The sequence below is a fragment of the Pristis pectinata genome, chromosome 10 (assembly GCF_009764475.1).
Source record: "Pristis pectinata isolate sPriPec2 chromosome 10, sPriPec2.1.pri, whole genome shotgun sequence".
Lineage (NCBI taxonomy): Eukaryota > Metazoa > Chordata > Chondrichthyes > Rhinopristiformes > Pristidae > Pristis > Pristis pectinata.
In genome coordinates this window covers 84140663-84168565 of record NC_067414.1, presented here as the reverse complement: position 1 = coordinate 84168565, position 27903 = coordinate 84140663, and the positions used below count along the sequence as shown (strand labels likewise).

The following is a 27903-nucleotide window of genomic DNA, read 5'->3' as shown; positions in this document are numbered from 1 at the left end:
TTCAATAATGGTAATAATGAAATACTTGGATTGTTGTAAAAACTCGTCTGATTCTCTAATATCCTTCAGGGAAGGAAATCTGGCATACTTACTGGCTGATACGGAATTGCAGACCCACCAAGGTACTTCACTCTTAATTGCCTCCTTAGTTCAAGGAACATTTAGGGATATCCACACACTGTGAACAAACTAAGGAAATAAACGTGACAAGGCTGAATGGTCTTATGTTACCCAATTATTCTGTGATACATTCACCAATTAACCTGTGTTTCTCTAGTTTGTTTAGTTCTACTCCTTCAGTTTTTAGCACGTAAGATACGGGTCCAGGTTTAAAATAGAATGATTTGATTTGTATTTAAGCTTGGTGCTCTCTTGTGCTCCCTCTGAATCTTTGAGATGTTATCATATTGTTCCATGAAGCTAAATGCGGAATTTAATATTTTAAATGGACACAACTCAAAATATAAATGTATTACCTTGGTTTGATTTTTGATTGGAGTGCTAATTTTATGCTTTCTATTTAAATGTTGGATTATTGCCTATATCTTAGTTTTCACAGCTTTAAGGTACTTCTCTCAGGCATAGCTTGCATGTTTGTTGTCTAAGTCCTAAAACCAATACTTTGTTCAGAATTGAGCTCCAGCCAAAGGAGAGTTGATGATTAGAAAAGAGATATAAAGATAGCTCAGAATCTTACCTGAAACATTGCAGCATTAAATTCGATACATTGGAAGGAAACCACTAAAACAATCCATAAGTATGCGGGGAGTTTTCAAGAATGTGCAAGCTGTAATGTAAAAGATGATTCGAAATATAAGCAGAGGAAGGGTTGAGAGATTGCTGGGATTACACCATCGGTTGCATTGTTCATTTGCATAATGAAGGACATTTTAGGTTTACACCACATGTGGCAGGTGACCTGTATTTGTTATATTTTGTTTCCCTTTTTCAAGGAAAAAAAGTAAACCAGTTATTTCTACCAGTTAATTACAAACTTAGTGTGTTTCAGTGTCCAGACAAAAGATACGGCCCTCTCAATTTTCATTTTTTTCTTTGAACTGAGGACAAAGCTGAGGATAATGGGAACGTGCTGTAAACCATTATTAAGGAGATAACAGCAGATCATTTAGAAAATCAATGAATGCTAGAGTTCTTTAAGGATGTAACAAAGAGAATAGATAAAGGGGAACCTCTTGATGTATTTGGATTTCCAGAAAGCATTTGATAAACTGCCACATGAAAGGTTATCGAACAAGGAAAGAGCATGTGGTTGGGAGTAATGTATTGGCATGGATATTGGATTAGCTAACTAACAAAAAACAGAGTTAAGGTAAATAGGTTATTTTTGGATTGGCAATCACAGGGATCAATGCTGGAGTGTAAACTGTTTACTATCTATATTAATGACATGAATGAAGAGATCAAGTGTACTGTAAATGACTTACTGATTATACAAAGATAAATATGTGACCAAGAACATGCAAAGGGATCTAGATAGGTTAATGAGTGAACCAGAAGTTGGAAGATGGAGAATAATGTGGGAAAATGTGAGATTAGCCACTTTGGAAGGAAGGATGAAAAAAGAACAGTATGTTATTTCATTTAAAATGTTGCGATTCAAAAGAATGTGGTGGTCCTAATGCAAGAAACACGAAGGGTTGGCCTGCAGATATCCCAAGTAATTAGGAAGGTGAATGGAATGTTAGCCTTTATTGCAAGGGGGTTAGAGTATAAAAATAGGAAAGTTTTGATGAGATTTAGTAATCCAGGGTACTGCATACAGTTTTGGTATCCTTTGAAAAGAAAGGTATACTTGCATTAGAGACAGTGCAGAGAAGATTCACTTAGTTGATTCCTGGAATGAACGGATGAATATATGAATAGACATTGAGTAGTTTGGGCCTACACAAATAAGAATAAGAGTGATCTTACTGAAAGACACAAGACTCTGAGAGGGATTGACAGGATAGTTGCTGAAAAGTTATTTCCCCTTATGGGGATATCAAGAATTAGGAGGTATAGTTTCAGAATAAGGAGTCAATCATTTAAGACAGGTATGCAGAGGAATTTTCCTCTAGGCCTTGTATGGCATCAAGGAAGAAAGGGCATCTTCTGTGCTTGCATTGGGACAGGATTCATGTGTTGGGAGTGATGCAGGAACAGACTAGTGTGTTACGGAAATGCTGAAAAAGAAATGTAGCTAGTGGTGACATTGCAGTTGAGCTGGGAGAAGTGACATAACATGATTCTATTTAATTTATAAACTATTATACAGAAGATATAAAAGGAATTTTACCGTGGTTGTGGGAGGCAGAGGAGAATTATAGGAAATATTATTGATAGCCCAATCAACAACGATGAAGGAGTATCTTGTTTAAGGAGTATCAGAATCACTGGTGCGAAAGGTGGCATCATTAAGAGACATGTAACTATATTTATGTCTCCTGGAAAATTTCAGAAAAGATTAGGATTGGGTAAGATTTGTCCAGTGGTCGACCAATGGCCATTGTCTGGACCTGCATATGAGGTTTAGTCATTTGGAGAGACATTTGGGACCTGTACTCCAATAAATGTTGTTCCCTAACTTAGGCTTTAATACTTCTGTGTATAGAATAATGGATAATTTAACTGCAGTACATTTCAGATTATTAAAAAAATTAAGATTAAAAGAAGCTATTTTCTCTATTTGGAGTAACTGGAACAGAGAGACATCCAAAAGGGGAAAAAATTGCATACTTCCACTATAAGGACTGAATGCAAATTTTGACATTGAAACATTCATTTTAAAATATTTCATTTCACGGTAGGTGAACGCCCCTTTAAGTGTTTTGAATGTGGTAAAGGATTTTCACAGAAGCACACGCTGCAAGTTCACGAGCGCATGCACACTGGGGAGCATCCTTATCGTTGCACGGTTTGTGGAAAGTCTTTGACCACCAAGCATTCTCTTTTGGAGCATATGAGCCTGCATACAGGTAATTGCAATGCACACTATCTATTTTTGTTTCATAATTTGAATAATTACAATCTATTACAGGAGAAAGGCAAAGACATACCAATTGCATTGTGGAGGAATGGAGAAATGATTTGTGCTATCGATTCCTCACAAGAATAATAGTTATGTTTCAGCAAATAAACATGCTTCATTAATGAGAAAATCAAGAATATTTTTATTTGGTTGTAAGATCCAGTGACCTACTGGATGAATATATTCATGTTATATTACAAAGACATCTATCAGATTTAGCAGAGTACATATCTAATAATGAGGCACCATACTTATTTTCAAGTAGGATACTGTTCATTTTGACCTGTTGGTATTTTCTTACAGTAAATATTCCCTATCTGATGATGTTCATTGAGCTGTTTGATGAATTTTGCCTTTCTTAATTGCCATGGAGCTGCTGTTCTCCAATCCAGGCTTTTCGGTTTTCTTCAATTCCAGAATCAAAGTGTCTGCCCTCATTTCAGATTATTTTTTGTATTCAAGTGAATACAGTACATGCTGATATCAAGATTGGCTTCATATTTATAAATAAAGTTTAGTGCAACCTTGGTATAATGTGCCTCGTTATTTCATGGTTTCGGATGTACTGTGGGTATTATCATACTGCATGAGATAGAAGTTCAGTAAGTATTAGTTTCCTTTATAATGTGGGTGGCTTGTGATGTGGGTTATGATTATAGTTGTCCCCCAATACCCAGACAAGTAGGAATTGTTGTACAGTTTTGAAAATCTAACATTTTGTTGAACATTAGGGAGATAATGGAATTGTACTATGAACACAAAAATAAAATTTCACTGGTTTGTGGTTCAGTGAATCTAGAGCAAGGTTTGATGTGCTTAATCTTCACTTATTGAGAACTGCAGGAAGGCACAGGATCTAATGGCTTAAGTCAATGTCTGATATTTGTGGGAATCTTAACGAACAAGAGCTATATGGTAAGGTAGTGAAGGCACACTCCAAACACAGGAAGTTGTTAATGAATTTTCAAACTTTCGAAAAAGGTTTAATTTTATTTATTGAAGTATTATGTAGTACTCTTTTTTACATTTGCACATATTTTGAATGACACATACAAATATCTCAAAATTTTATTAAAAAGTAAAATTCTCATTTTAAGGAAAGAAGGCCTTTAACTGTGATCAGTGTGGAAAGCTTTTCACTCAGAAGAGACAACTGAAGAGCCATTACAGAGTCCACACAGGTATAATGCATATTGATTTATTTGAATTATCATTCTGAAAAATTCAACAGATATTCCACAGGGTAGGCTTCTTCAGAAGGTCAGAGGGCATGGGATATCCAGGGAGGCTTGGCCGTGTGGGTTCAGAATTGGGTTGCCTGTAGAAAGCAGAGGGTTGTGGTGGAGGGAGCGCATTCATATTGGAGGACTATGACTAGTGGTGTCCCACAAGGATCAGTTCTGGGACCTCTACTTCTCGTAATATTTATTATTGACTTGGATGAGTGGGTAGAAGGGTGGGTTAGCAAGTTTGCAGATGACATAAAGGTTGGTGGTGTTGTGGATAATGTGGAGGACTGTCGAAGCTTGCAGAGAGATATTGATAGGATGCAGAGCTGGGCTGAGAAGTGGCAGATGGAGTTCAATCCGGCGAAGTGTGAGGTGGTACACTTTGGAAGGACAAACTCCAAGGCGGAGTACAAGATTAATGGCAGGATTCTGGGTAGTGTGGAGGAGCAGAGGGATATGGGGGTTCATATCCACAGATCACTGAAAGTTGCCTCACAGGTGGATAGGGTAGTTAAGAAAGCTTATGGAATGTTAGCTTTCATAAGTCGTGGGATAGAGTTTAAGAGCCGCAAGGTAATGATGCAGCTCTACAAAACTCTGGTTAGACCACACTTGTACTGTGTCCAGTTCTGGTCGCCTCATTATAGGAAGGATGTGGAAGCGTTGGAAAGGGTGCAGAGGAGATTTACCAGGATGCTGCCTGGTTTGGAGAGTATGGATTATGAGGAGAGACTAAGGGAGCTAGGGCTTTACTCTTTGGAGAGAAGGAGGATGAGGGGAGACATGATAGAAGTATACAAAATATTAAGAGGAATAGATAGACAACCAGCGCCTCTTTCCCAGGGCACCAATGCTCAATACAAGAGGGCATGGCTTTAAAGTAATGGGTGGGAAGTTCAGGGGAGATATTAGAGGGAAGTTTTTTACCCAGAGAGTGGTAGGTGCATGGAAAGTGCTGCCTGGGGTAGTGGTGGAGGCAGGTACGTTGGTCAAGTTCAAGAGATTGGTAGATAAGCATATGGAAGAATTTAAAATAGGGGGATGTGTGGGAGGAAGGGGTTAGATAGTCTTAGGCGTGGTTTAAAGGTCGGCACAACATGCTGGGCCGAAGGGTCTGTATTGTGCTGTATTGTTCTATGGTTCTATATGTTGGATTCTTAGAATTTTAAATCAAGGTGCCTACACTGGCAGATGTTGTCATATTTTGAAAAATCATAATAAAAGCATCATAAATGGCCCATATGTTGCTCTTGTGCTTTTGATATCCTCTGAGTTAGGTAATTGTTTTGCTGGTATCCCAAGTATTTTCTTCTCAATAACAACATATTATATTTATATAATTTGTTTAAAATGGTGGTGTCAGCTGTGGCTGAATACTCATCTCTGAGACAGAAGATTGTGGGTTCCACTCCGGAGACTTGTTCAGAAATCTAGGTGACACTTCATTCCATCCTTGAAGGTGTGCTGCTCTGTTGAAGGTGCTTGCACTGTTGAAGGCACTATCTTGTGGACAAGAAGTTAACCTCATTCTCCGTCTTCATTCTCAATTGCATGTGAAAGATTGCAGGGCATTATTTCATTGAGGAACAGGGGACTTATCCCTGTTTCATGGCCAATATTTATCACTTAATCAACACCAGTTTGTTGATTGTTGGAGTGTCCTGTGTGCATATTGGCTGTGCATTTCCAACGTTACAACAGTGCCTAAACTTAAGAAAATATCAATAGCTCTAAAGTGCTTTGGGACTTTCTGAGACTATGGTAGATTTGAGCATAGGAATGTTTAGTTCGAGTGTGTCCAGGTCAATTTTGTGCAGGTTAAAGTCTATGTACAAAGTTGATGACCTTTATATTAAGTCAATTATGTATATTCTTTGCAGTTGAATCATGCTCACTGGCAACTAGATTCAGTATGCTCATATTACATTTAAAGTCAATATACGGTAAAGCTCTGTCAATTTTCTATCCCATTGTTAAGCAATCCTGATGGTTTGACATCTGGTTTATGGGGTGCTGATTCCCACGCTCTCTTTGAAACATGAGGGCCCCAGTTCCCACTCTCACTTTGACACACCAGGGCCCCAATTCCCACACCTCCTTGAATCTCAGTGTGGTCTCATTTCTCACATTCTCTTGAAACTCAACTAGTTCTGTTTTCCATGCTTTTTTGAAACATGGTGTTACACAGTTCTGCTTCCCACACAGTCTCTGACATTTTGCAGCCCTGTTTCCTACACTCCCTTTAAACTCATCAGGGCTCCAGTTCATGCACTCCTTCTAAAGTTATTGGGTTCACTGGGGAGTTTATTGTACAACTGTGTAACACCAAAAAGAGTGTGAAATGACAACGTTTTGGAGTATTATTAAGAATAATATCCACTACTCCAGAAGATCTGCTAGCCTGGCACCACCAAAGTCCCAAGCTTACCAGATAATCAGATTTTTACTGCAGTTGTCAGAAACAGGTACTGGAATTTAAAGAAAAATGTTCTTAATCATAACAGTACTTACTCACCTAATACTGCTCATTCCTTCAGCATAAAATATATTAAGGTACTCAGAAATATTGGAATTTCAGAAACTGATTACTATTCTGCAAAGAATACTTGGCACAATTGCAGCTCTAGCCTCTTCATGGTGAACCTAAGTAGAAATAATGCAGTCTCTAGTCTGAGCTCCAACCCATGTGTATTAGAACTTGAACCCACCCAAAACACAGTTAATGAAAGGAAGTTCCCAAAATAATGAGCTAGGTTTTTATTTTAAAAATACATTACCATATACATTCAAGCTGTAATAGTGCTTTGTTAGACATCAGTGATAAATTACAAATCCAGTGAATAGTTTTCATAGAAGTCATGAAACTTTACTGCATGGAGAAAAGTTAAACTGCCATCAAAACACACACACACACACACACACACACACACACACACACACACACACACACACACACACACACACACCTCTTTTTTCCTATCACTGCATTCTTTTTCCTTCAGTTACTTATAAAATTCTTTTTTAAGAGTCACAATTGAATCTTTTTCCAAAATTCTTTCAGGCAGTGAATTTTTGATCAAATTGTTTTGTGTGAAATTGTCTTTCCTCATATCAACTTTGTTCTTTTCCAGTCACTTTAGATCTGTGTCCTTGGGTTAATGACTCCTGTGAATGGAAGCAGTTTCTCTTTGTTCTTTTTTTTAGATACCAAATGATTTTGAACATTTGTATCATATCACCTTTCAACTTTCTCTGCTCTGACGAAAAGAACCACAGCTTCATCTAACTGAAGTCCCAAGGACTGTTCTAGTAAATCTTCTCTGTACCACTCTGAACCCTTCACATCCTTGCTAAATTGCTGGGTCCAATATTGGTCGCACTTCTCCAATTTTATAAAAATGTAACCTACCTTACTCTTACCTTTCTTTATCACAGCCATAAAATTTCCATTCAGATGAACGGGCTTGCAGATCCTCTGCCAGATGCTAGATCTAACCCAAAGCAGATTCCCCAGCTTAAATATTGTTGACTTTCAACCTTTGAGCTCTGTCAAGCTTAGTGACAGGTTGTTGAGCAGATATTTGTTAACAGCCTTGGAACTCCTGCGTTCTGATAAGTATTCCCTGAAATCCCAAATTGTGGGCATGTACACAGGTGACTCTGGCATCTCACCATAGAACCACCAATAGAACCTAACAAAATCCAGCCATTATTTTATCCTTTGTACCAATGTAAAAAGGTAGAAATTGCCTTCAGTGAATTACTGCATGAATGCTGATTAAAATGTAACAGAGAAAATTGTTTTATTTAGACATAGTGCCAGATTGTGCTGAATTTTGCAATCTTTTCCAGAGGACTGAATCTGTAGGTCCAGGTGGAGTTTCTGGTGGGGCTCTGTCTGGCTGGACACCCCCCCCCCCCAGCATTACACTGAGGAGTCACCTCAGATTCTGCACTAGGTCAGACCTTCTCGGAATCTAAGATGTCATTGATTTCAATGGGAGTCAATGGTCTCAATGGGAGTCATTGGTCAATAGCTTAGGAGTTAAGGAGGAATGTAAGTTATTTTTTAATTATTTTGCTTTCAGTTCATATTTTTAGTTATTTTGCTTTCATTATATTTTGAGTTTTTAGTTCATTTTAATTTTCTAAAATAAATTTTAAATGTCATAATTATTTACTTAAATTTTAATAGTTTAAAAAAGTTCCTGAATATCAAGGTCATTTGACTACTATTAGTATTAAAATAAGTGACTAACTTCACAGCTGGCAAAACTCCCTCCTCTCTCACTAGAAGTTATTTTGGGATTAGGCACTTGGCTGCAAGTGGTCCATCAGAACAATGCCATTGGACTCCAGGCTGTGGAGGTCCAGCGAGATAGGCCTTCTACATCTGGCCCACATAGGTGCCAGCAGAAGCAGGGATTCCTGGTGATTGACCTGGTACTGCAACAACTAACCCATAATTACACTGGCATCAAGATGATTACTTCTGGTCTTCTACAATTACTTCTACCTTTCTCATTTTATGTACTATATGTACTCTTTTTATTCATTCAAGGGATTTGGGCTTCGCAGGCTGAACCAGCACTTAAATGCCCATCCCTAATTGCCCTTGAGAAGGTGGTGGTGAACTAACTTTGTGAACTGCCGCAGTTCTTGAGCTGTGAATACACCCATAACACTGTTAGAGGGTTCCAGGATTTTGACCCAGTGACGGTGAAGGGATGGCAGTATATTTCCAAGTCAGAATGGTGTGTGGTTTGGAGGGCAACTTCCAGGTGGTGGTGCTCCCATGTTTTTGCTGTTCTTGTCCTTCTAGCTGGTAGTGGTCATGGGTTTGGAAGGTGCTGTGCTAGGAGTCTTGGTGAGTTGCTGCAGTACATTCTGTTCAAACTGCTGCTACTGTGCATTGGCGGTGGAGTGAGTGAATGGTTGTAGATGGGGTGCCTAGCAAGTAGACTGCTACATCCTTTATGGTGTTGAGCTTCTTGAGTGTTGTTGAAGCCGCACTCATCCAGGCAAGTGGAGAGTATTCCATCACACTCCTGACTTGAGCCTTGTAGATGGTGGACAGGCGTTGGGGAATTAGGAGGTGAGTTACTCGCTGCAAGCTTCCTAACCTCTGAGAAATAAAGGACTGCAGATGCTGGAATCTAGATGAAAAACACGATGATGCTGGAGGAACTCAGCACACAGCACACCCCCTCCCACACTATCACTGATATGACAGTCCTCGGCCTCCACTGCCAGGAGAATTCCAAGCGCAAACTGAAGGAACAGCACCTCACTTTCTGTCTTGGAACCTTGCAGTCTAACGGCATGAACATTGAATTCTCCCACTTTAGGTAATGCCCACCCCCCTTCCCCACAAAACAACCCCCCCCCCCCCCATGCTTCTTCTCTTCCCTTTCTCAGCCTTTTTTTGTTCCACTCTTTTCTTACCTTTTACCCATTCCCTGGTGGATCTGCTCTCCCCTCCTCCCTGGCACCTGCCTATCACTGTCTCTTACCTGCATCTAGCTGTCACCACCCTGTGCCCACCCCGCCTCCCCTCTTTTGTCCACCTATCACTGCACTGCTTTTCCTTCCTATATATTGGGCTTTCCCCTTTTCCTATCTTCAGTCCTGAATAAGGGTCCTGATCTAAAATGTTAACCACCTGCTTTTCTCCACGGATGCTCCCTGGCCTGCTGAGTTCCTCCAGCATCATCGTGTTTTTCATCTTTCCTAACCTCTGACCTGTTCTTGTAGTCACATTGTGTACTTGGCTACTCCAGTTCAGTTCCTTAATAAAGAGAGGGAAGTTATTTTCATCTGGACTAAGATAATTAAAAACATACTCAAGATTTTACAAGAAGGATCTGTTTTAAAAATATTAAATATTTTCCCCTGCTATGTTTTACCAGGTCAGTCTTTGCCTGAATGTGCACATTGTCATCGTAAATTCATGGATGCTGCTCAACTCAAGAAACATGTGAGAACTCACACAGGTAACACGAGCTTTAAAAGATCTATGGTATAGAAACACAATTTTAGGGTAAGGATGCTTTGTAATTTATTTTGCCCTCAATATTAACAGTTTTTATTTGCTCCAGACCATGCAATGGCTGAAGATGGTAAACATAAGGCAGACTCGTCACCTAAGAGATGGGAAATTGCCTGGACCACGTGAAGTAGTTTTTGTGCATTTCCTGTTTTGAGAATGAATGAAATTGATATTGTGTGGTAATGGTATTGAGTAAACTTGGTGTCCATATGCACAAATACTTAAAGTTGGCAAGATAAGTTGTTGTACTTTATCAATATAAAAACAAATGGGTTTCATATTTATAAGTAGGAGAATATTATTGCAAAGTGATTACTTTAGGTTTTATATTAAACAAAATCATGTTAAATTGTTTCAAAGCGCTTTAGAGTATTTTTGAACTGCAGTCACTATTATGACCCAAGAAATGCATCGGCGATTTGTGTACAGCAGCTTCCCACAAGTACAAGTATCATCATGACGAAGTGATCTGTTTTAGTAATGTTGACTTGTTCTTTCAAATAGTGCCAACTATGCTCACATACTGTCTCAGTGTACTGTTTCATCTTAAAGACATAACCTTAAACAGTGTCACACTCAGTTGTGCACTGGAGTGTGAGCCTAGGTTTTTGTGCTCAAGTCTCTGATTTGGACTTAAACAAACAATTTTCCTACTCAGTTGGAAGTGAACACCACAGATTGAACCACAGTTGTTGCTAAATCAGTTGGAGTCTTATGGACAGTTCTGGAAAGGTCTCAGATAAGGTATGAGAGAAATTATTCAAGATGTTAACGGGAATAAGGGCATGTATGACAACAGTTAGGGAAGTTGTAAATTTGGAATAGAGAATGTTACAAGGTGGTCCACTAGAGGTTTTCAAGAAAGAGCAGAGTGAGAAAGTTTATTCTGTCTGGTAATTTGGTCAATGCCTAGACTTAGGACACAAATAAGGGTTGGTAAGTTTGCAGCTGGCCATAGAATAGGTGATGTTGTTGACAGTGAAGATGGTTATCAGGATTTACAGAGGGATCTTGATCAGATGAATATATGGGCTGAGGCAAATAGAGTTTAATTTGGATAAGTGCGGAGTGTTAGATTTTGGAAATCTTGGCCGGCATGGACAAGTTGGGCCGAAGAGCCCGTTTCTGTGCTGTATGACTCTATGATTCTATAAGGGGATTTTTTTTCTCACTTAACTGTTTTACCCCAAAAGACGGTGGAAGCAGAATTCAGAATTTTGCAAGTGACTTGGACGGGTACTTGAGGTTGAGGAATTCAATAGGGATGCAAACAAAAGGCAGGATTATGGGACTAAGCCTAACTGTACTTCGAAGGAGCTCGATGGAATGAAAGGCCAGCTTCTGTTTGAGATTTTCTATAATTCTAAAGAAGAAACACAGAATTCTAGACTCAAAGTGTGTTCATTGATTGTGCAAAGTAAAACAGGAGAAATCTGTGCATTATGGGAACACATTTAATTGCTGCAGAAATTAGAGTAACCAAAAGCTCTATTTGTCCCTTCAACTTTGACAGTAATCAGTTGTAAATACATAAAGTGAGATAAATTGCAGCTGTTGGTGATTATCATATTAGTATGCATCATTGCAAATCCAAATCAGTGATCCTTCCATAAAAATTCTCAAAGACTGTATTACTCTGACTGAAATGTTCTTTACAATGCAGCACGTTGGTGACCTTCAAGGTAATTCATCCTTCATTGAAGAGTTTTTATGCAAATAAAAATCTTCCCAATACTTCACAGACAAGACTGAAGGGGTGTCCAGGTTGAGCAGAGTGGCAGTATCAATAGTTCATCACACTCTTAAGATCCAAAGTTATTTTATTTTATTTGACTACAGATTCACAAGTGTAATTGTCATTGGCCAAACAAGTAAATGATTTACACTGACTAAGGTATTTGTTTTAGAGTGTAACCCAGAAGGTTTTGTTTTAATATTTTGTTTTCAAAATATGAGAGTTGCTGGCAAAGCCAGCATTTACTACTCATCCTAATTGCCCATCAGAAGGTGGTGGTGTGCCACCTTCTTCAATTACTGCAGTCCTTCTGTTAAAATGTTTTCCCCAGGGTAGGAGAGTCCAAAACTAAGGGACATAGATTTAAGTTGAGAGGGGAAAGATTTAAAAGGGACCTATGGGGCAACTTCTTCATGCAGAGGGTGGTGAATATATGGAATGAGCTGCCTGAGGAAGTGCTTAAGGCAGGTCCAATAGTATAAGAAGCACTTGGATAGGTACATGGAGGGGCAGGGCCTCGAAGGATATAGGCCAAACGCAGGAAATTGGGACCAGCTAGGTGGACAACGTGGCCGGCATGGACTCATTTGGCTGAAGGGCCTGTATCCACGCTGTATTGCTCCATGACTCTATAAAACTATTCCCACAACACTCTTGGAAAGGAGTTCGAAGATTTAGAGCCAGTGATGGTGAAGGAATGGAGATACATTTCCAAGCCAGGAAGGTTTGTGACCTGGAGGGAAACCTGCAGGTGGTGGTGTTCCTATCCACCCTTCTTACCCTTGTTGATGGTAGAGCTTGTGGATTGAAAAGCACAGTGATGCAGCACGTAGTGCTGATGCCTCACAGCTCCAGCGATCTGGGTATGATCCTGACCTCTGATGATGCCTGTGTGGTTTACACATTTTCTCTCTGACCATGTGGGTTTCTCCTGGCTATCTCCACATCCCAAAGAGATGTCCTGGTTAGTAGATAAATTGCCTGATGTAAAAAAACTTCTAGTGTAGTTAGAGTCGATGGGCATGTGTGAGAGAATAGGCTGTGGGAGATTTGCTCTGAGAGTTGGCGTAGACCTGATGGGCTGTGTGGCAGCCTTCTATGTCATAAGAAAATTTGAAGAAATAAGTATGAGAAATGAGAATTTAAGAGATTTTGCTGGAGTAGCCTAGGTCTGTATAATGTAACAATTTTATATCTCAACTAGTGTTTCATAATAATGTGTAAACAGTTTTGTTTGTGCTCTTAGCAGTTTTTTGTCAATCTGTCAATTACTAGTTTGTCCCCTTGGTAGATTTACTGCCCATTTATGAGATGTTGCGTGGGTAATATTTGTTCAATTCATTCTCAGGATGATGCCATCAGAAGCAGAATCAGATTTATTATCACTGACTTATATGATGTGAAGTTTGTTGTTTTCCAGCAGCAGTACAGTACAAAGAGATAAAATTACTATAAATCACTAAAATAAATAAATAGTGCCAAAAAAAAGGAATAATGAGGTAGTGTTCATGGGTTCATGAACCATTCAGAAATCTGATGGCAGAAGGGAAGAAGCTGTTTCTGAATTACTGAGTGTTTATCTTCAGGCTCCTGTACCTCCTCCCTGATAGTAGTAACAAGAAGAGGGCATGACCCTGATGGTGAGGGTCCTTACTGATGGATGCCGCCTTCTCGTGGCACCATCTCTTGAACACGTCTTCAATGGTGTGGAGAGTTATGCCCGTGATGGAGCTGGCTGAGTCTACAACCCTCTGCAGCCTCCTGCGATCCTGTGGAGTGGAGCCTCCATACCAAGCTGTGATGCAACCAGTCAGAATGTTCTCCACCATGCATCTATTGAAATTTGTAAGAATCTTTGGTGACATACTAAATCTCTCAAACTCCTAATGAAGTAGAGCCGCAGTCATGCCTTCTTCATGATTACATCAATGTGTTCTGCCCAGGATAGAGCCTCCAAGAAGTTGACACCCAGGAACTTGAAGTTGCTCACCCATTCCACCACTGACCCCTCAATGAGGAGTGGTGTTCTCCCAACTCCCCCTTCCTGAAGTCCACAATCAATTCCTTGACCTTGCTGACGTTGAGTACGAGGTTGTTGTTGCGACACCACTCAACCAGCCGATCTATCTCACTCCTGTACACCTCCTTGTTGCCATCTGAGATTTTACCAACAACAGTGGTGTCATTAGCAAATTTATAGATGCTGAGATTGAGCTGTGCTTAGCCACACAGTCATGAGTGTAGAGAGAGTAGAGCAGTGGGCTAAGCACGCATCATTGAGTGTGCCTGTGTTGATTGTCAGTGAGGAGGAGATGCACTGACTGTAGTCTCCTGATAAGGAAATAGAGGATCCAGTTGCAGAGGGAGGTACAGAGGCCCAGATTTTGAAGCTTGGTGATTAGTACTGAGGGGATGATGATGTTGAACACCAAAATGTAATCGATAAATTGCAGCCTGCCATACTTTTTGCTGTTGTCTAGGTGCTCCAAGGCAGAGTGGTGAACCAGTGAGATTGCGTCTGCTGTAGACCTGTTGTGGCTATAGGCGAATTGCAGTGGGTCCAGGTCCTTGCTCAGGCAGGAGTTAATTCTAGCTATAACCAACCTCGAAGCACTTCATCACGGGAGATGTGAGTGCTACCTGGTGATAATCATTGACAAGATTGCTACATGTTGCCCAAATTTACTCACCCTGAAAAGATAGTAAAGTGCCTTCTTGAACTGCTGCAATCTTTGTAGCAATTTTATCCATCCACTTGATTTTTTCATCTATTTCAGTTGAGCCACAAATCACTTTAAGAATTTGGAGTTGGACATTTGATTCCGTCCATTTGTTAACAAGGAAGGTTAAATTCATAGAATACAGCAAAGACTGGGGCCCTAATAACTATTCAGCTTTATTAACCAGGCTGTCCAAATACAGCTGTAACATGACATCAACTTGATAAAGTGACTACTTGACTAAGTACAGCCCGTCTACATAAAAACAGGATATACCCAATTATTCAACAGTTTGCCAACCATCAGTAGAATGATAGGAGATGCTGAGGTCAGTGTTATGAAGTGGCAGTTACCAATAACCTGCTTACCGTTGCTCAGTATATGTACTGCCAGATTCATTCAACTCAACTAACGGATATTGCTGCAGGAGTTCCGCGGCTCTTAGACCCAGCCATCTTCAGCAACAGCATCAATTACCCCTCCAACATGTGGTCAGTGATATATGGTTTGATGACTGCACAGTGTTCCCTTCATAATTCGTAAGAAAATATGTGCCTACGTGCAGCAAGACAACATCCCCGACAACATTAAGCTGATGAGTAACATTTGTGCCACACAAATCTCAAGCAAAAAATCTCCAAAAAAGGTGTCTAACTACATCCCTTTGATATTCAAAGTTTTAAGATCAAATCTGTCACCTTCAAACCCTGATGGCCACCAAAGACGGGAATCTTAACTGGATCAGCCATGTGAATACCTTCGCTGAAAGGGGAAGTGAGAGGGTAGGTATTCTATGACAAGTGATTCATGCTGTGTCCCCAGAGTTATTTCCATGAACACCACCCCTTGTCACCTCCATTGTCTCTAACTTATTAGAAGACAAAGTTATCTTCAGTTCTAATTACAAATACCAGGTGATAGCCCAGTTCCATCCCTCTCCCTGGCAACTGTCTGAAACCAAACCCATATCTGTTTGCAACCTAGGTGTTGTATTTGACCTCACAAAGCTTTTGGACCAGGTATCTATGCTGTCACTGACTTGCCTATTTCCACCTCATAACGTATCATAGCTCTGCCTTGCTGCCTCGATTAATTCCAGCTGAAACTTTCATCCATGTTTTTTAAACTCCAGACTTGACTAGTCCAGTGCAACCTCTAAGTTCCCTCCAGTCACACACACCATCATGACTGAACATATATCACTGATCCTGCATTGTTGCTGGGATACAATCCTGAAACTCTCTACTCAAAGTATTGTTGAAGTACCTTCACCATAAGGATGACAAGAAGGTGAACCTCAAGGGCATTGAGGGATAGAGAGCAAAGGTTGACAGGTTTCCTTCCCGATAGTGAACCGGCTGGATTTAAACTATTGCTAATGTGGTATTTTAGTTAGAACCATAGAACAATACAGCACAATACAGGCCCTTCGGCCCACCATGTTGTGCCGACCTTCAAACCACTCCTAAGACTATCTAAGTTCTGTTTTATTTTCAGGATGGTGTGAAAAAAAAATTAATGTCAAAGAAATTTTAATTTGTAACAACTGTAATGCAGAAAGATAGAGCAATCAAATCCAACAAATGGAAAAGAATTAGTGTTGATGGAAAGATTAACTGCCCAGTTTTCTGGAAGTGAAATCCTGAGATAACAAAAACAGTAATAAAAGAAGGACTCAGTCTGTCAAGCAGCATCTGTGGGAAGAGAAACCAGTTTATGTTTCAGATCACTCTATTGACTATTGGGAAAAATTAATGGACAAGAAAAGTAGATAAAACAGAGGAAGTAGTCAATTGTTCAGCAACAGGATGGGAGTCAAAGAGAACAGGGAATAAGGCAGCCATTTAGGATTTGATAAATCAGGAATTGCAAACCATTAAAGTTGTCAACAAGTTGAAGAAAACTCCTACTCCTTTATTGTGACTGCAGATGAAGCTTTATTCTACATTCTTCCCATGCTGTTGTAATTGGAAGTATTTGAGCCCTGGCACCATTGTTTTGAGGAGCACAAAAACATTGAAAATGAGGTTGATGTCAACTCCTAAAGCAAGCTACAATGCTGGAAATACACAGGAAGGCCTTCAGCATTAAGCATGGCTTAACATTTCTGAGAAAGCATCTGCCAGACCAACAATGGCAATAGTTATTAACTTAGTTCTTGTTTTTTTATAGGTGAGAAACCGTTTACATGTGAGATTTGTGGTAAATGTTTTACTGCAAAGAATACCCTGCAGACTCACATAAGAATCCACAGGTAAATGTCTTACATCACGATCACTGTGTTGATTTCAGTGTTGGTGATAAAAAAAAACAATTAAACCATAACCGGAAGTGTAACTATAGTTTTATATGATGAGGAAAGAAATAATTTTAATTTATTTGGTGCTTTTCATGATTATGCATCATCCTGAAGTGTTCAGAACCATGAAGTTCTTTTGAAGTGCTATTACTGCTGTAACGTAGGACAGCATAATGGCAGCTGGCATGTGGAACGGCTGTCCAACTAATCTGTTTTGATATAAACATAGGAAACACTGGAAATACTCAGCAGTTCAAGCAGTACCTGTACAGAGAGAAACAGAGTTAACATTTCAGGTCAATGACCTTTCATCAGAATTACAAATAATTTAGAAAACAAAAAGAGAATGGGGAGGGGTGGGGAGAATGAAACAATGTCTGTGATAAGATAAAATGGATGATGTAGGTTGGTTGACAGAAGATGGTGAAAGCTTGTTCATGGCAACTAATCTATCTGGCGGACACGTGAATAGAGGGAGAACAGAGGTGAGAGAAGCAACAAATAAAAACAAACAATGCTGGAGTTGTGAGATATGGAAGGCAGAAGTTGCAGAAAATCTGAAATGAAGGAGAATGCTGGAAAAGCCCAGCTGGTCAGGCAGCATCTGCAGGGAGAGAAAAAACTGAGCTGCATCAGAACTGGCCAGGGACTGAAAAGGGAGAAAAAACAGCAGATGCTAGAAATCTGAACCAAAAAAACAGGAAATACCAGAAACACTCAACGGGAAACCTTGCTTCCTCCATGCACTTCATTCCATTCTGCTAGTTCCTCCAGTGCCACCAAATTCATTCTGATAAACTTCCCACACTAATGCTTCTGAAAGGCCTTCCTTTTTCCTTAATCATGACTTCCTTCTCCCATAGCTGACAGGACTTTCAACTACATCTATTCACTTTCATGCACTTTTGCTCTCGATCCCTCTCCTTCCCCCAGAGCAAATATATGGTCCTCCTTGTCATCATCTTCCATCCCAGGCTCATTCTCCATAACTACTGCCACCACCAACAACCTAACACATTCTCTCATCCCTTTTCGGCATTCCCACTCCCGTTGTGACTCTGGTTCACCCTTCCATCTCCACCAGCACTCATTCTTTTCACTGCTCCTAAGGCAACTAAAGGAAATGCAACACTTGTCTTGTTACCTCTTCCCTTCCACTGTCCTGGGACCTAAACACCCCTTCCAGGTGAAGCGGTAATTCACTTGCACATTTGGCATATTGCATTGGGTGCTCACAATGGAATTGCCTCCACACTGGTGAAGCCAAATGCAGATTGGGTGACCAGTTTGCAGAACACCTGCTTTCAGTCTGCAAGGGTGACACCGAGCATGTCACCTTACCCCACTGTCCTCCCACTCCCACTCTGACTTCACTGTATTTGGCCTTCTTACACTGTTGTAGTGAAGTTCAATATAGACTCAAGAAACCACATTTCATCCTCTACGCAGGCATACTACAGCTGTTCTGATTTAACATTGAATTCAACCATTTCAGATAACCAGCCTTTCCAATTTGCGTGAGAACTGGCCAGCCCTGGTATAAGAGGAGGAATGTTGGGAGTACTTGGCAGCTCAGGTGACGTCGTGGGAAGAGCAGCAGTGTTGACTTTTCCTGATTGTGGTGTTCTGTTTCTCTCTCTCCACTCGCCTGACCTGCTGGGCTTTCCCAGCATTCTCCTTTACGTCAGATTTCCAGCAGCTGCTGTGCTCTGAATCTCACAGTTCCATGATTTGTTTTTCTTTTGTTTCTCTTTCCTCTGTTCTCTCTATTTACACCTCCTCCAGACAGAGTAGCTGCCTTTAACAACCCTTCATAACCCTCTCAGTCAGCATCAAGGACATTCCCTTTCTTCTACCCACCTTCCCCTTCTCGATAAAAAAATATGACTGTCTTCTGTATTTTCCTAGTTCTGTTCAAAGCTCAATCTAAAACATTGACTTTTCTTTCTCTTCACAATTGCTACCTGACCTGCTGAGTATATGCAGTATTAACTGTTTTTATTTCAGATTCTGCATCTGTGCAGTGCCCATAAATGAAGTTTCATAAATGAATTTCATCAGCAGACTTTGAAATTATCCCAAGTACTCTCACAGTTGTAGACGATTAATATATAATTACGTCCTCCTCATACTGAGTTGAGTTGGACTATACGTTTCCCTCCAGTCTGGAAAAGTATGTTGACTGCAGAATAAAACAATACAATTAAATGGAAATAATGATGGACAGCAAATTTTATATGTGGAAACAAATGTACAATATTTAATATTTAATTCTAGGGGAGAAAAACCGTTTTCCTGTACTATCTGTGGAAAATGCTTTGCTGATCCTAGTGCAAAAAGACGTCATGATGCTATGCACACTGGAAACAAGCCGTTTGTTTGCTCAACATGCAATCAGCGATTCACTCGCGCTGACAACCTAAGGTCCCACATGAAGATTCACAGCAAGGAGAGGAAAGCCCACGAAATAATTAATGTTCCAGGTGTTAGTGGTACAGAAGAGGTGAAGACCATCTTGCAGCTGCAGCAGTACCTCCCTACAACGGGTGAACAACAGATACAGCTGGTGGTGACCAATGATGTTCATAACATAAATTTCATGCCCAACCATGGGCAAAGCATCAGCATTATTTCAGCAGAGGGGTCACAGAGTCTCCCTGACGAACAGACCTCAAACTTGGCTCTGCTAACTCAGCCAGCGGAGCACATGCAGAATTTGACTTTAGTATCCCAGCCTGGGCAAACAGACCACATTCAGGCCATTGGCATGGTGGAAAACCAGGAAGCTGCAGGACAGCCGGAGCAAATGCATGTGATCACATTGACAAAAGAGGAAGTAGAGCACCTCCAGGATCAAGCTCAGCAACTGCATATAACGCATGGGAGATCACAGCCACTTAGTCTTGGGCAGGAGGCTACTCAGCCAGGTCATTTGAACCAGGAAGAAGCTCAGCGCCTCCAACAGCATCGATCTGTACGTGCTTCTGAGCCGCCATCACAAAGAATCTCTGTGAACCAAGGCTCACAGCAAACGCAGGGAGAACATATTGCAGACCAGACATTCCAACTGCAAGAAGGCAGTGTTTCTTACCTCTACACTACCAATTTGGTCACACAGAACTAGGGAAATCAAACTGCAGTTGAACTGTTTACTGAAAGCAGAACATTTTTAAATGACTATTTAAAATGGAAGTTAACTCGTAATTTGATTTTGCTCAGATGCTTACACTCTCCAGTAAGAGAACATATAAAATAGCACCAAAATTTGCTAATTTTAGGAATACATTTGTTAATATGTTCCAGATTATTTTCTCCTCCTTTGCTTTTACATATTTGAATCTTTAGAAATGGTACTGAGGTCTCACAAAGCATTGTTCTAGATTTTCTTATCGCCCTCCCACCCAAAAAAGGAGATATATGTACATGAATTCCAGGTGGAACATCGTCAGTTAGTGCTACATTTAACATTTCTTTCAGCAACTTCTTTGTTCAAAGAAAACACCCTTTCAATTGATTTTGTCAGATTAATGCAAAGATATGTTTGAATATCAATTGTGGAGCCTCAGTTAAATGTTTCTGAGAGTTCTGTTGTGCCTTTTCTTAACCAATGTACTTGAGACCTTGACAACAAAACCCTTGCTAACTCAATCCTTATTGCTGCTTTCCTTTGAGGATTTTGAATTAAAATATCAAATATGCTTTTTTAATACTAGAATTCTAATTTATGCATAAAGTTTGAACTGTAATTATATGTAAATGATTCATGCATCACATGTTGCAAGATACTTCTTAAATGCAAATTATGAGCCTAACTTCTGTTTTGGAAGCCGAACATTTTAAAACAACTCAAGATTAAGAAGAGCATTTACTTTGTTTATTTCTTTGACCCTTCCTCTCTTTTTGTTGGGTTTCTGAGGTAGTAGTTCAGGTAATCAAAGATATAGTATTTTTTTTTAAAGAAAAGGTTAGATTTTACAAATAAATTCATATTTTGCTTCTTAGTTGGAGAATACAGTGGTAGTAATTTATTAATGCTAATGTGTGTGCAGTTTATAATTCTGAATTCTGAATGGCACATAATGTATATATTTTACATTTATTTATATTTGATATTAATGCAAAGTTTTCAGATTAGTTTATGTAATATTTACTACAGTATTGTTCCTTTCATTCTTTGTTATGACAGTTGTAGCCATCAGAGATATACTTTGAACCAGTTACTCATCAGGATCTCATCACTTTGCAAAAGTGTTTCAGCAATGATAAAACAGCAAAGGGGAATTTTAAATCACATTCAAGTTTTGCTTTTTAAGCTATTGAAATCTTTAGATGGTGAAACTATCTACGAATCACCTTTTTGTGCAAGTGGTTATAGTTTTAAAAAGCTATGATGCAGAGTCATTCCAGGCTTTTGTATCTGTTGGGGTAAGATGCTAATTTGGGTCTGTCACATTCCTAGATGGTGAGATTCCATTCTGTTATTGACCACCATCTGGGAAAGAACCATAGAACAGTACAGCACGATACAGGCCCTTCGGCCCACATTGTTGTGCCGACCTTTAAACCTCGCCTAAGACTGTCTAACCCCTTCCTCCCACATATCCCTCCATTTTAAATTCCTCCATATGCTAATCTAGCAATCTCTTGAATTTGACCAACATACCTTCCTCCACCACCACCCCAGGCAGCGCATTCCATGCCCTAACCACTCTCTGGGTAAAAAACCTTCCTCTGATATCTCCCTTGAACTTCCCACCCATTACTTTAAAGCCATGCCCTCTTGTATTAAGCATTGCTGCCCTGGGAAAAAGGCGCTGGCTGTCTATCTATTCCTCTTAATATTTTGTACACCTCTATCATGTCTTCTTTCATCCTCCTTCTCTCCAAAGAGTAAAGCCCTAGCTCCCTTAGTCTCTCCTCATAATGCATACTCTCTAAACCAGGCAGCATCCTGGTAAATCTCCTCTGCACCTTTTCCAACGCTTCCACAACCTTCCTATAATGAGGCGACCAGAACTGGACACGGTACTCCAAGTGTGGTCTAACCAGATTTTTGTAGAGCTGCATCATTACCTTACTGCTCTTAAACTCGATCCCACAACTTATGAATGCTAACATCCCATAAGCTTTCTTAACTACCCTATCCATCTGTGAGGCAACTTTCAGTCATCTGTGGATATGAACCCCCAGATCCCTCTGCTCCTCCACACTACCCAGAATCCTGCCATTAACTTTGTACTCCACCTTGGAATTTGTTCTTCCAAAGTGTACCACCTCACACTTCTCTGGATTGAACTCCATCTGCCACTTCTCCACCCAACTCTGCATCCTATCAATGTCCCTCTGCAATCTTCAACAATCCTCCACACTATCCACAACACCACCAACCTTTGTGTCGTCTGCAAACTTGCTAACCCACCCTTCTACCCCCTCATCCAAGTCATTAATAAAAATCACGAAAAGCAGAGGTCCCAGAACCGATCCTTGTGGGACACTGCTAGTCACAGCCTTCCAATCTGAATGCACTCCCTCCACCACAAGCCTCTGCTTTCTACAGGCAAGCCAATTCTGAATCCACACGGCCAAGCTTCCCTGGATCTCAAGCCCGCTGACCTTCTGAAGAAGCCTACCATGTGGAACCTTGTCAAATGCCTTACTAAAATCCATGTAGACAACATCTACTGCACTACCCTCATCAAACTGCCTGGTCACCTCCTCAAAGAACCCTATCAGGCTTGTGAGACACAATCTGCCCTTCACAAAGCCATGCTGGCTGTCCCTGATCAGACCATGATTCTCTAAATGCCCATAGATCCTATCTCTAAGAATCCTTTCCAATAGCTTGCCCACCACAGTCGTAAGGCTCACTGGTCTATAATTCCCTGGACTATCCCTAATAAGGGGACAACATTTGCCACCCTCCAATCCTCCGGTACCATTCCCGTGGACAATGAGGACTCAAAGATCCTAGCCAACAATTCAGCAATCTCCTCCCTCGCCTCACGGAGCAGCCTGGGGATTATTCCGTCAGGCCCCGGGGACTTATCTGTCCTAATATTTTCTAACAGCTCCAACGCATCCTCTCTCTTGATATCTGCATGCTCTAGAACATTAACCTTACCATCACTGTCCTCAGTGTCATCAAGGCCCCTCTCCTTGGTGAATACTGAAGAGAAATATTCATTGAGGACCTCACCCACTTCCACAGCTTCCAGGCACATCTTCCCACCTTTGTCTCTAATCGGTCCTACCTTTACTCTCGTCATCCTTCTGCTCTTCACATAAGTGAAAAATGCCTTGGGGTTTTCCTTAACCCAAAGCCAAGGCCTTTTCATGTCCCCTTCTTGCTCTCCTCAGCCCCTTCTTAAGTTCCTTCCTTGCTACCCTATATTCCTCATGAGCCCTATCTGATCCTTGCTGCCTGCACCTTATGTATGCTGCCTCCTTCCTCCTAACTAGATGTTCCACCTCTCTTTTCACCCATGGTTCCTTCACCCTGCCATTCTTTCTCTGCCTCACCGGGACAAATTTATCCCTAACATCCTGCAAGAGATCCCTGAACAACGACCACATCTCCATAGTACATTTCCCTTCAAAAATGCCATTCCAATTTACACTTGCAAGTTCTAGCCTTATAGCCTCATAATTTGCCCTTCCCCAATTAAATACCTTCCTGTCCTCTTTGCTCCTATCCTTGTCCATGACAATGCTAAAGGTTAGGGAGCGGTGATCACTGTCCCCCAAATGATCACCCACTGAGAGATCTGTCACCTGACCCGGTTCATTACCTAATACTAGATCTAATATGGCATTCCCTCCAGTCTGCCTGTCAACATACTGTGACAGGAATCCGTCCTGGACACACTTAACAAACTCTGCCCCGTCTAAACCTTTGGCGCTAAGCAGGTGCCAATCAATATTTGGGAAGTTGAAGTCTCCCATGATAACAACCCTGTTATTCTTGCACCTTTCCAAATTCTGCCTCCCAATCTGCTCCTCAGTATCCTTGCTGCTACCAGGGGGCCTATAGAATACTCCCAGTAGAGTAACTGCTCCTTTCTTGTTCCTAACTTCCACCCATACTGACTCTAGAGAGGATCCTTCTACATCATCCACCCTTCTGCAACTGTAATAATATCCCTGACTAGTAACGCCACTCCTCCTCCTCTTCTCACCCCCCCCCCCCCCATCCCTTTTAAAACACTGAAATCTGGGAATATTCAGTATCCATTCCTGCCCTGGTGACAGCCAAGTCTCTGCAAGAGCCACAATATCATAGTTCCATGTATTTATCCAAGCTCTTAGTTCATCACCCTTATTCCTGATACTTATTGCATTTAAGTAAGTGCACTTACGCCCATCCACCTTACTAATTTTATACCCTATACTCTGCTTCTCCTTCCTCAAAGCCTCTGTGTTAGATCTGACTTTACTCCATGCACTTCTTCCACTGACCTATCCTTCCAGTTCCCATCCCCGTCGCAAACTAGTTTAAACCCTCCCGAACCACACTAACAAACCTGCCTGCAGGGATATTGGTCCCCCTCGAGTTCAGGTGTAACCCATCCATTCTGTACAGGTCCCACCTTCCCCAGAAGAGATCCCAATGATCCAAAAATCTAAAACCTTGCCCCCTGCACCAACTCCTCAGCCATGCATTCATCTCCATCTCCTCCTATTCTTACCTTCACTACCACATGGCACTGGCAGCAATCCTGAGACTGCTACCCTTGAGGTCCTGTTCTTCAGCCTTCTGCCTAGCTCCCTAAACTCACTTTTCAGGACCTCATCCCCCTTCCTACCTATGTCATTGGTACCAACATGTTACCACAACTTCTGGCTGCTTTCCCTCCCGTTCAAGAATGCTGTGGACCTGATCAGAGACACCCTGGACCCTGGCACCTGGGAAGCAACATACCATCCGGGATTCTCTCTCACGTCCACAGAACCTCCTGTCTGTTCCCCTGACTATCGAGTCCCCTATCACTATTGCCCTCCTCTTCTCCTCCCTTCCCTTATGAGCAGCAGGACCAGTCCCAGTGCCAGAGACCTGGCTACTGCCGCTTGATCCCTGTAGGTCATCCCTCAACAGCATCCAAAGCGGAATACCTGTTTTTGAGGGGAACAGCCTCCTGGGTCCTCTGCACTGTCTGCCTGTTTCCTTTCTCTTTCTCTCCCCTGACAGTCACCCATCTATCTGCCTCCTGGACCCTAGAAGTACCTGCTCTAGGTGGGTTGACTGCCTCCCGATGCACAGCATCTACATAACTCTCTCCCTGATGCTTTGCAGTGTTTGAAGCTGCGACTCCAGCTCATCAATTCTGAGCCGAAGTTCCTCCAGCCTCAAGCACTTACTGCAGACGTGGTCACCGTGCACCACAGTAGGGTCCTCTAGCTCCCACATCATGCAGCTGCAGCACATTGCCTTGTCCTCCATCTTAACTATTTTTTCCTACCTAGCTGTAGTCTACTTAAAAGCTTATAATAATAACAGTAAACCTGACCTTTACTTACCAGCTACTCACCAGTGTTGTTGCAGATGGCTTCCGCCTCTTGATGCCGAAGCCTGTTGTGCCAAAGCCAGTCACTCTGACTCTGTCCACTCCAACAATGGCCGCTCCGCTTGACACGACCTCCTTTTTATTGGCCCCTCTAAATTAGCTCGTACCTGTGAGGGACCCACTGCTCCAACGGCTCCCGGGCCAATTCTGTAAAGGAAAAGCCTGCAAAACACACAAGCTTTTTAAATCCTCTCCATGTACCTGTGAGGGACCTGCTGCTCCAACGGCTCCCCGGCTAATTCTGTAAAGGAAGCTGAATTTTCAAAGAGAAAAGACAAGTTAACTGGCAAGAAAGAATAGATGGACCATGATTTGGGGAAGTATCAGATTAATGACTTTGGAAGGAAGAATAAAAAAGCATTTTTTTTAACGGTGAGAAACTAGTAAATGTCGGTGTACGGAGAGATCCAGGTACATTGATAAATGAAACAAAGTTAACATGCTGTCACAGCAAGCAATCAGAAAGGTAAATGCTAAATTGGCTTTTATTGCAAGAGATTTGGCGTGTTGCAACTATATAGATGTTTGGTGAGACTACATCAGATGTCATTTGTCTATTTTTGGTCTCTGTATCTTAGAAAGGATTATATATGTCTGGCTTCAGTGTAGTTGAGTGATGACTGACTAAAAGGATGTTGTGGTTGAGTAGGATAAGGTCTTTGCTCATTAGAGTTTAGAAGAATGAGCAGTGATCTTATTTGAGACTGATTCCGAGGAAGGATTGAGAGGGTGCCTGCTGAAAGGCTGCTTCCTCTGGTTGGAACTAATTCTCCATCCCACTGCCACTCTGACCTATCTCTTGCATTGTGTGAACAAGACCCAATGTAAGCTTGAGCAGCAGCATCTCATCTTCCTCTTGGGCATGTTGCAGCCTTTCAGCTTCAATACTGAATTCAACAATTTCAGGGTCAATTGCTGTCTCTGCTTGTATCAGGGCTGTCAGCACCGCTGTAAGTTTATCCATCTGTAATATTATCCTAGTTTTACTTACTCTCTGCTGGCAATGCCTGATCCGCTGAACACTTTCTGCACCCTTGACCTGCATTTGACAGCTTTTACACGTTCCTTTGTTTGTTTTCCTTCTCACTAACTGGCCCCAGTAATCTATGAGCCATATGGCTTCATGAACTAGTTATGAGTACTGGAACCCTGCCTATCAGAGATATTCTCTTTGCCTCATCCAACCCCTCTCTACAACTTAAAATTAACTTGTTTTCTCTCTTCCCCATCTCTGACTAAAGGTCTCTGTCTCCATTTCAGCTATGAACATCCATTACAAGCTTACCAACTCCCACAGCTTTCTCAACTACACTTCGTCCCACCCTGCCTTCTGTAAGGACTCTATTCGATTCTCCCAGTTTCTCTATGTCCATCATATTTGCTCCGATGATGTGATATTTCATACAGGTGCCTTTCAAATGTCTTCTTTTGATCTGAACCTTGGCTTCCCTCTACCATTGTTAACAAAAGCCCTTGATCGCATCTCATCCATTTTCCGCACCTCTGCTCTCACCCCCTCTCCTCTGGGACAGAACAAGGATAGAGGTTCCCTGGTCCTCACCTACCTCTGCATTTAACTGATCATTCTCCACAAATTATGCCACCTTCAAAGAGATTCCACCACCATTTTTCCCTCTTTCAGCCTTTCACAGGGACTTTTCCCTTTGTGACTCCTGGTCCCCTCTTCCATTCCAACTAACCATCCCCCTTACCGCACTTTCCCTTGCAACTGCAGCCATTGCATCACTTGTCCTTTCACCTGTTCCCTTACAACCAACCAGGGACCCAAAGAGTCTTTGCAGGTGAAGCAGCCTCTACATTGGAGAAACCAAATGCAGATTGAGTGACTGCTTTGCAGAGTATCTGCATTCAGTCCGCAGGGACAACCCTGAGCTTCCTGTTGCCTGCTGCTCTAATTCTCCATCCCACTCCTACTCTGACCAATCAGTCTGTGGTTTCGTGTATTGTTACAATGAGGCCCAATGCAAGCTTGAAGAACAGGACCACATCTTCTATCTGGGCACATTGCAGTCTTCTGGACTTCGTATTGAACTCTACAACTTCAGGTAACTTGATTTCCCTGTCTGTCAGTTGTCCGTCTGCAATAAGGGCTCAGCTTGTTAGTTTTTTTTCCTCCTTTTTTTTTCCTGCTGGGACTGGAGGACATACCCAGCCTGACCTGCCATACATGTCTTCCTGCTCTGCATTTCACAACCCCTACATTGTACATTCTCACTCTCTAACTTCTCCCATTCATCATTGACCAGATAACCTTGCATACA

General features: G+C 41.4%; 1 protein-coding gene across 2 annotated transcripts in view; it reads left to right on the top strand.

Moving 5' to 3' along the window:
* The window catches only part of zbtb24 (zinc finger and BTB domain containing 24), a 30976-nt gene extending 9915 nt beyond the window's left edge, over nucleotides 1–21061 (top strand). The window contains exons 3-7 of one of the 2 annotated variants that reach the window (XM_052024625.1): nucleotides 2808–2975; nucleotides 4126–4209; nucleotides 10167–10250; nucleotides 16934–17015; nucleotides 19338–21061. In XM_052024625.1, coding sequence (XP_051880585.1) covers nucleotides 2808–2975; nucleotides 4126–4209; nucleotides 10167–10250; nucleotides 16934–17015; nucleotides 19338–20184 — 1265 coding nt within the window. In that variant the 3' untranslated portion in view covers nucleotides 20185–21061. The remainder of the gene's footprint in view (nucleotides 1–2807; nucleotides 2976–4125; nucleotides 4210–10166; nucleotides 10251–16933; nucleotides 17016–19337) is intronic. The other variant, XM_052024626.1, reaches the window with a different exon arrangement.
* Nucleotides 21062–27903: the final 6842 nt, after the last annotated feature.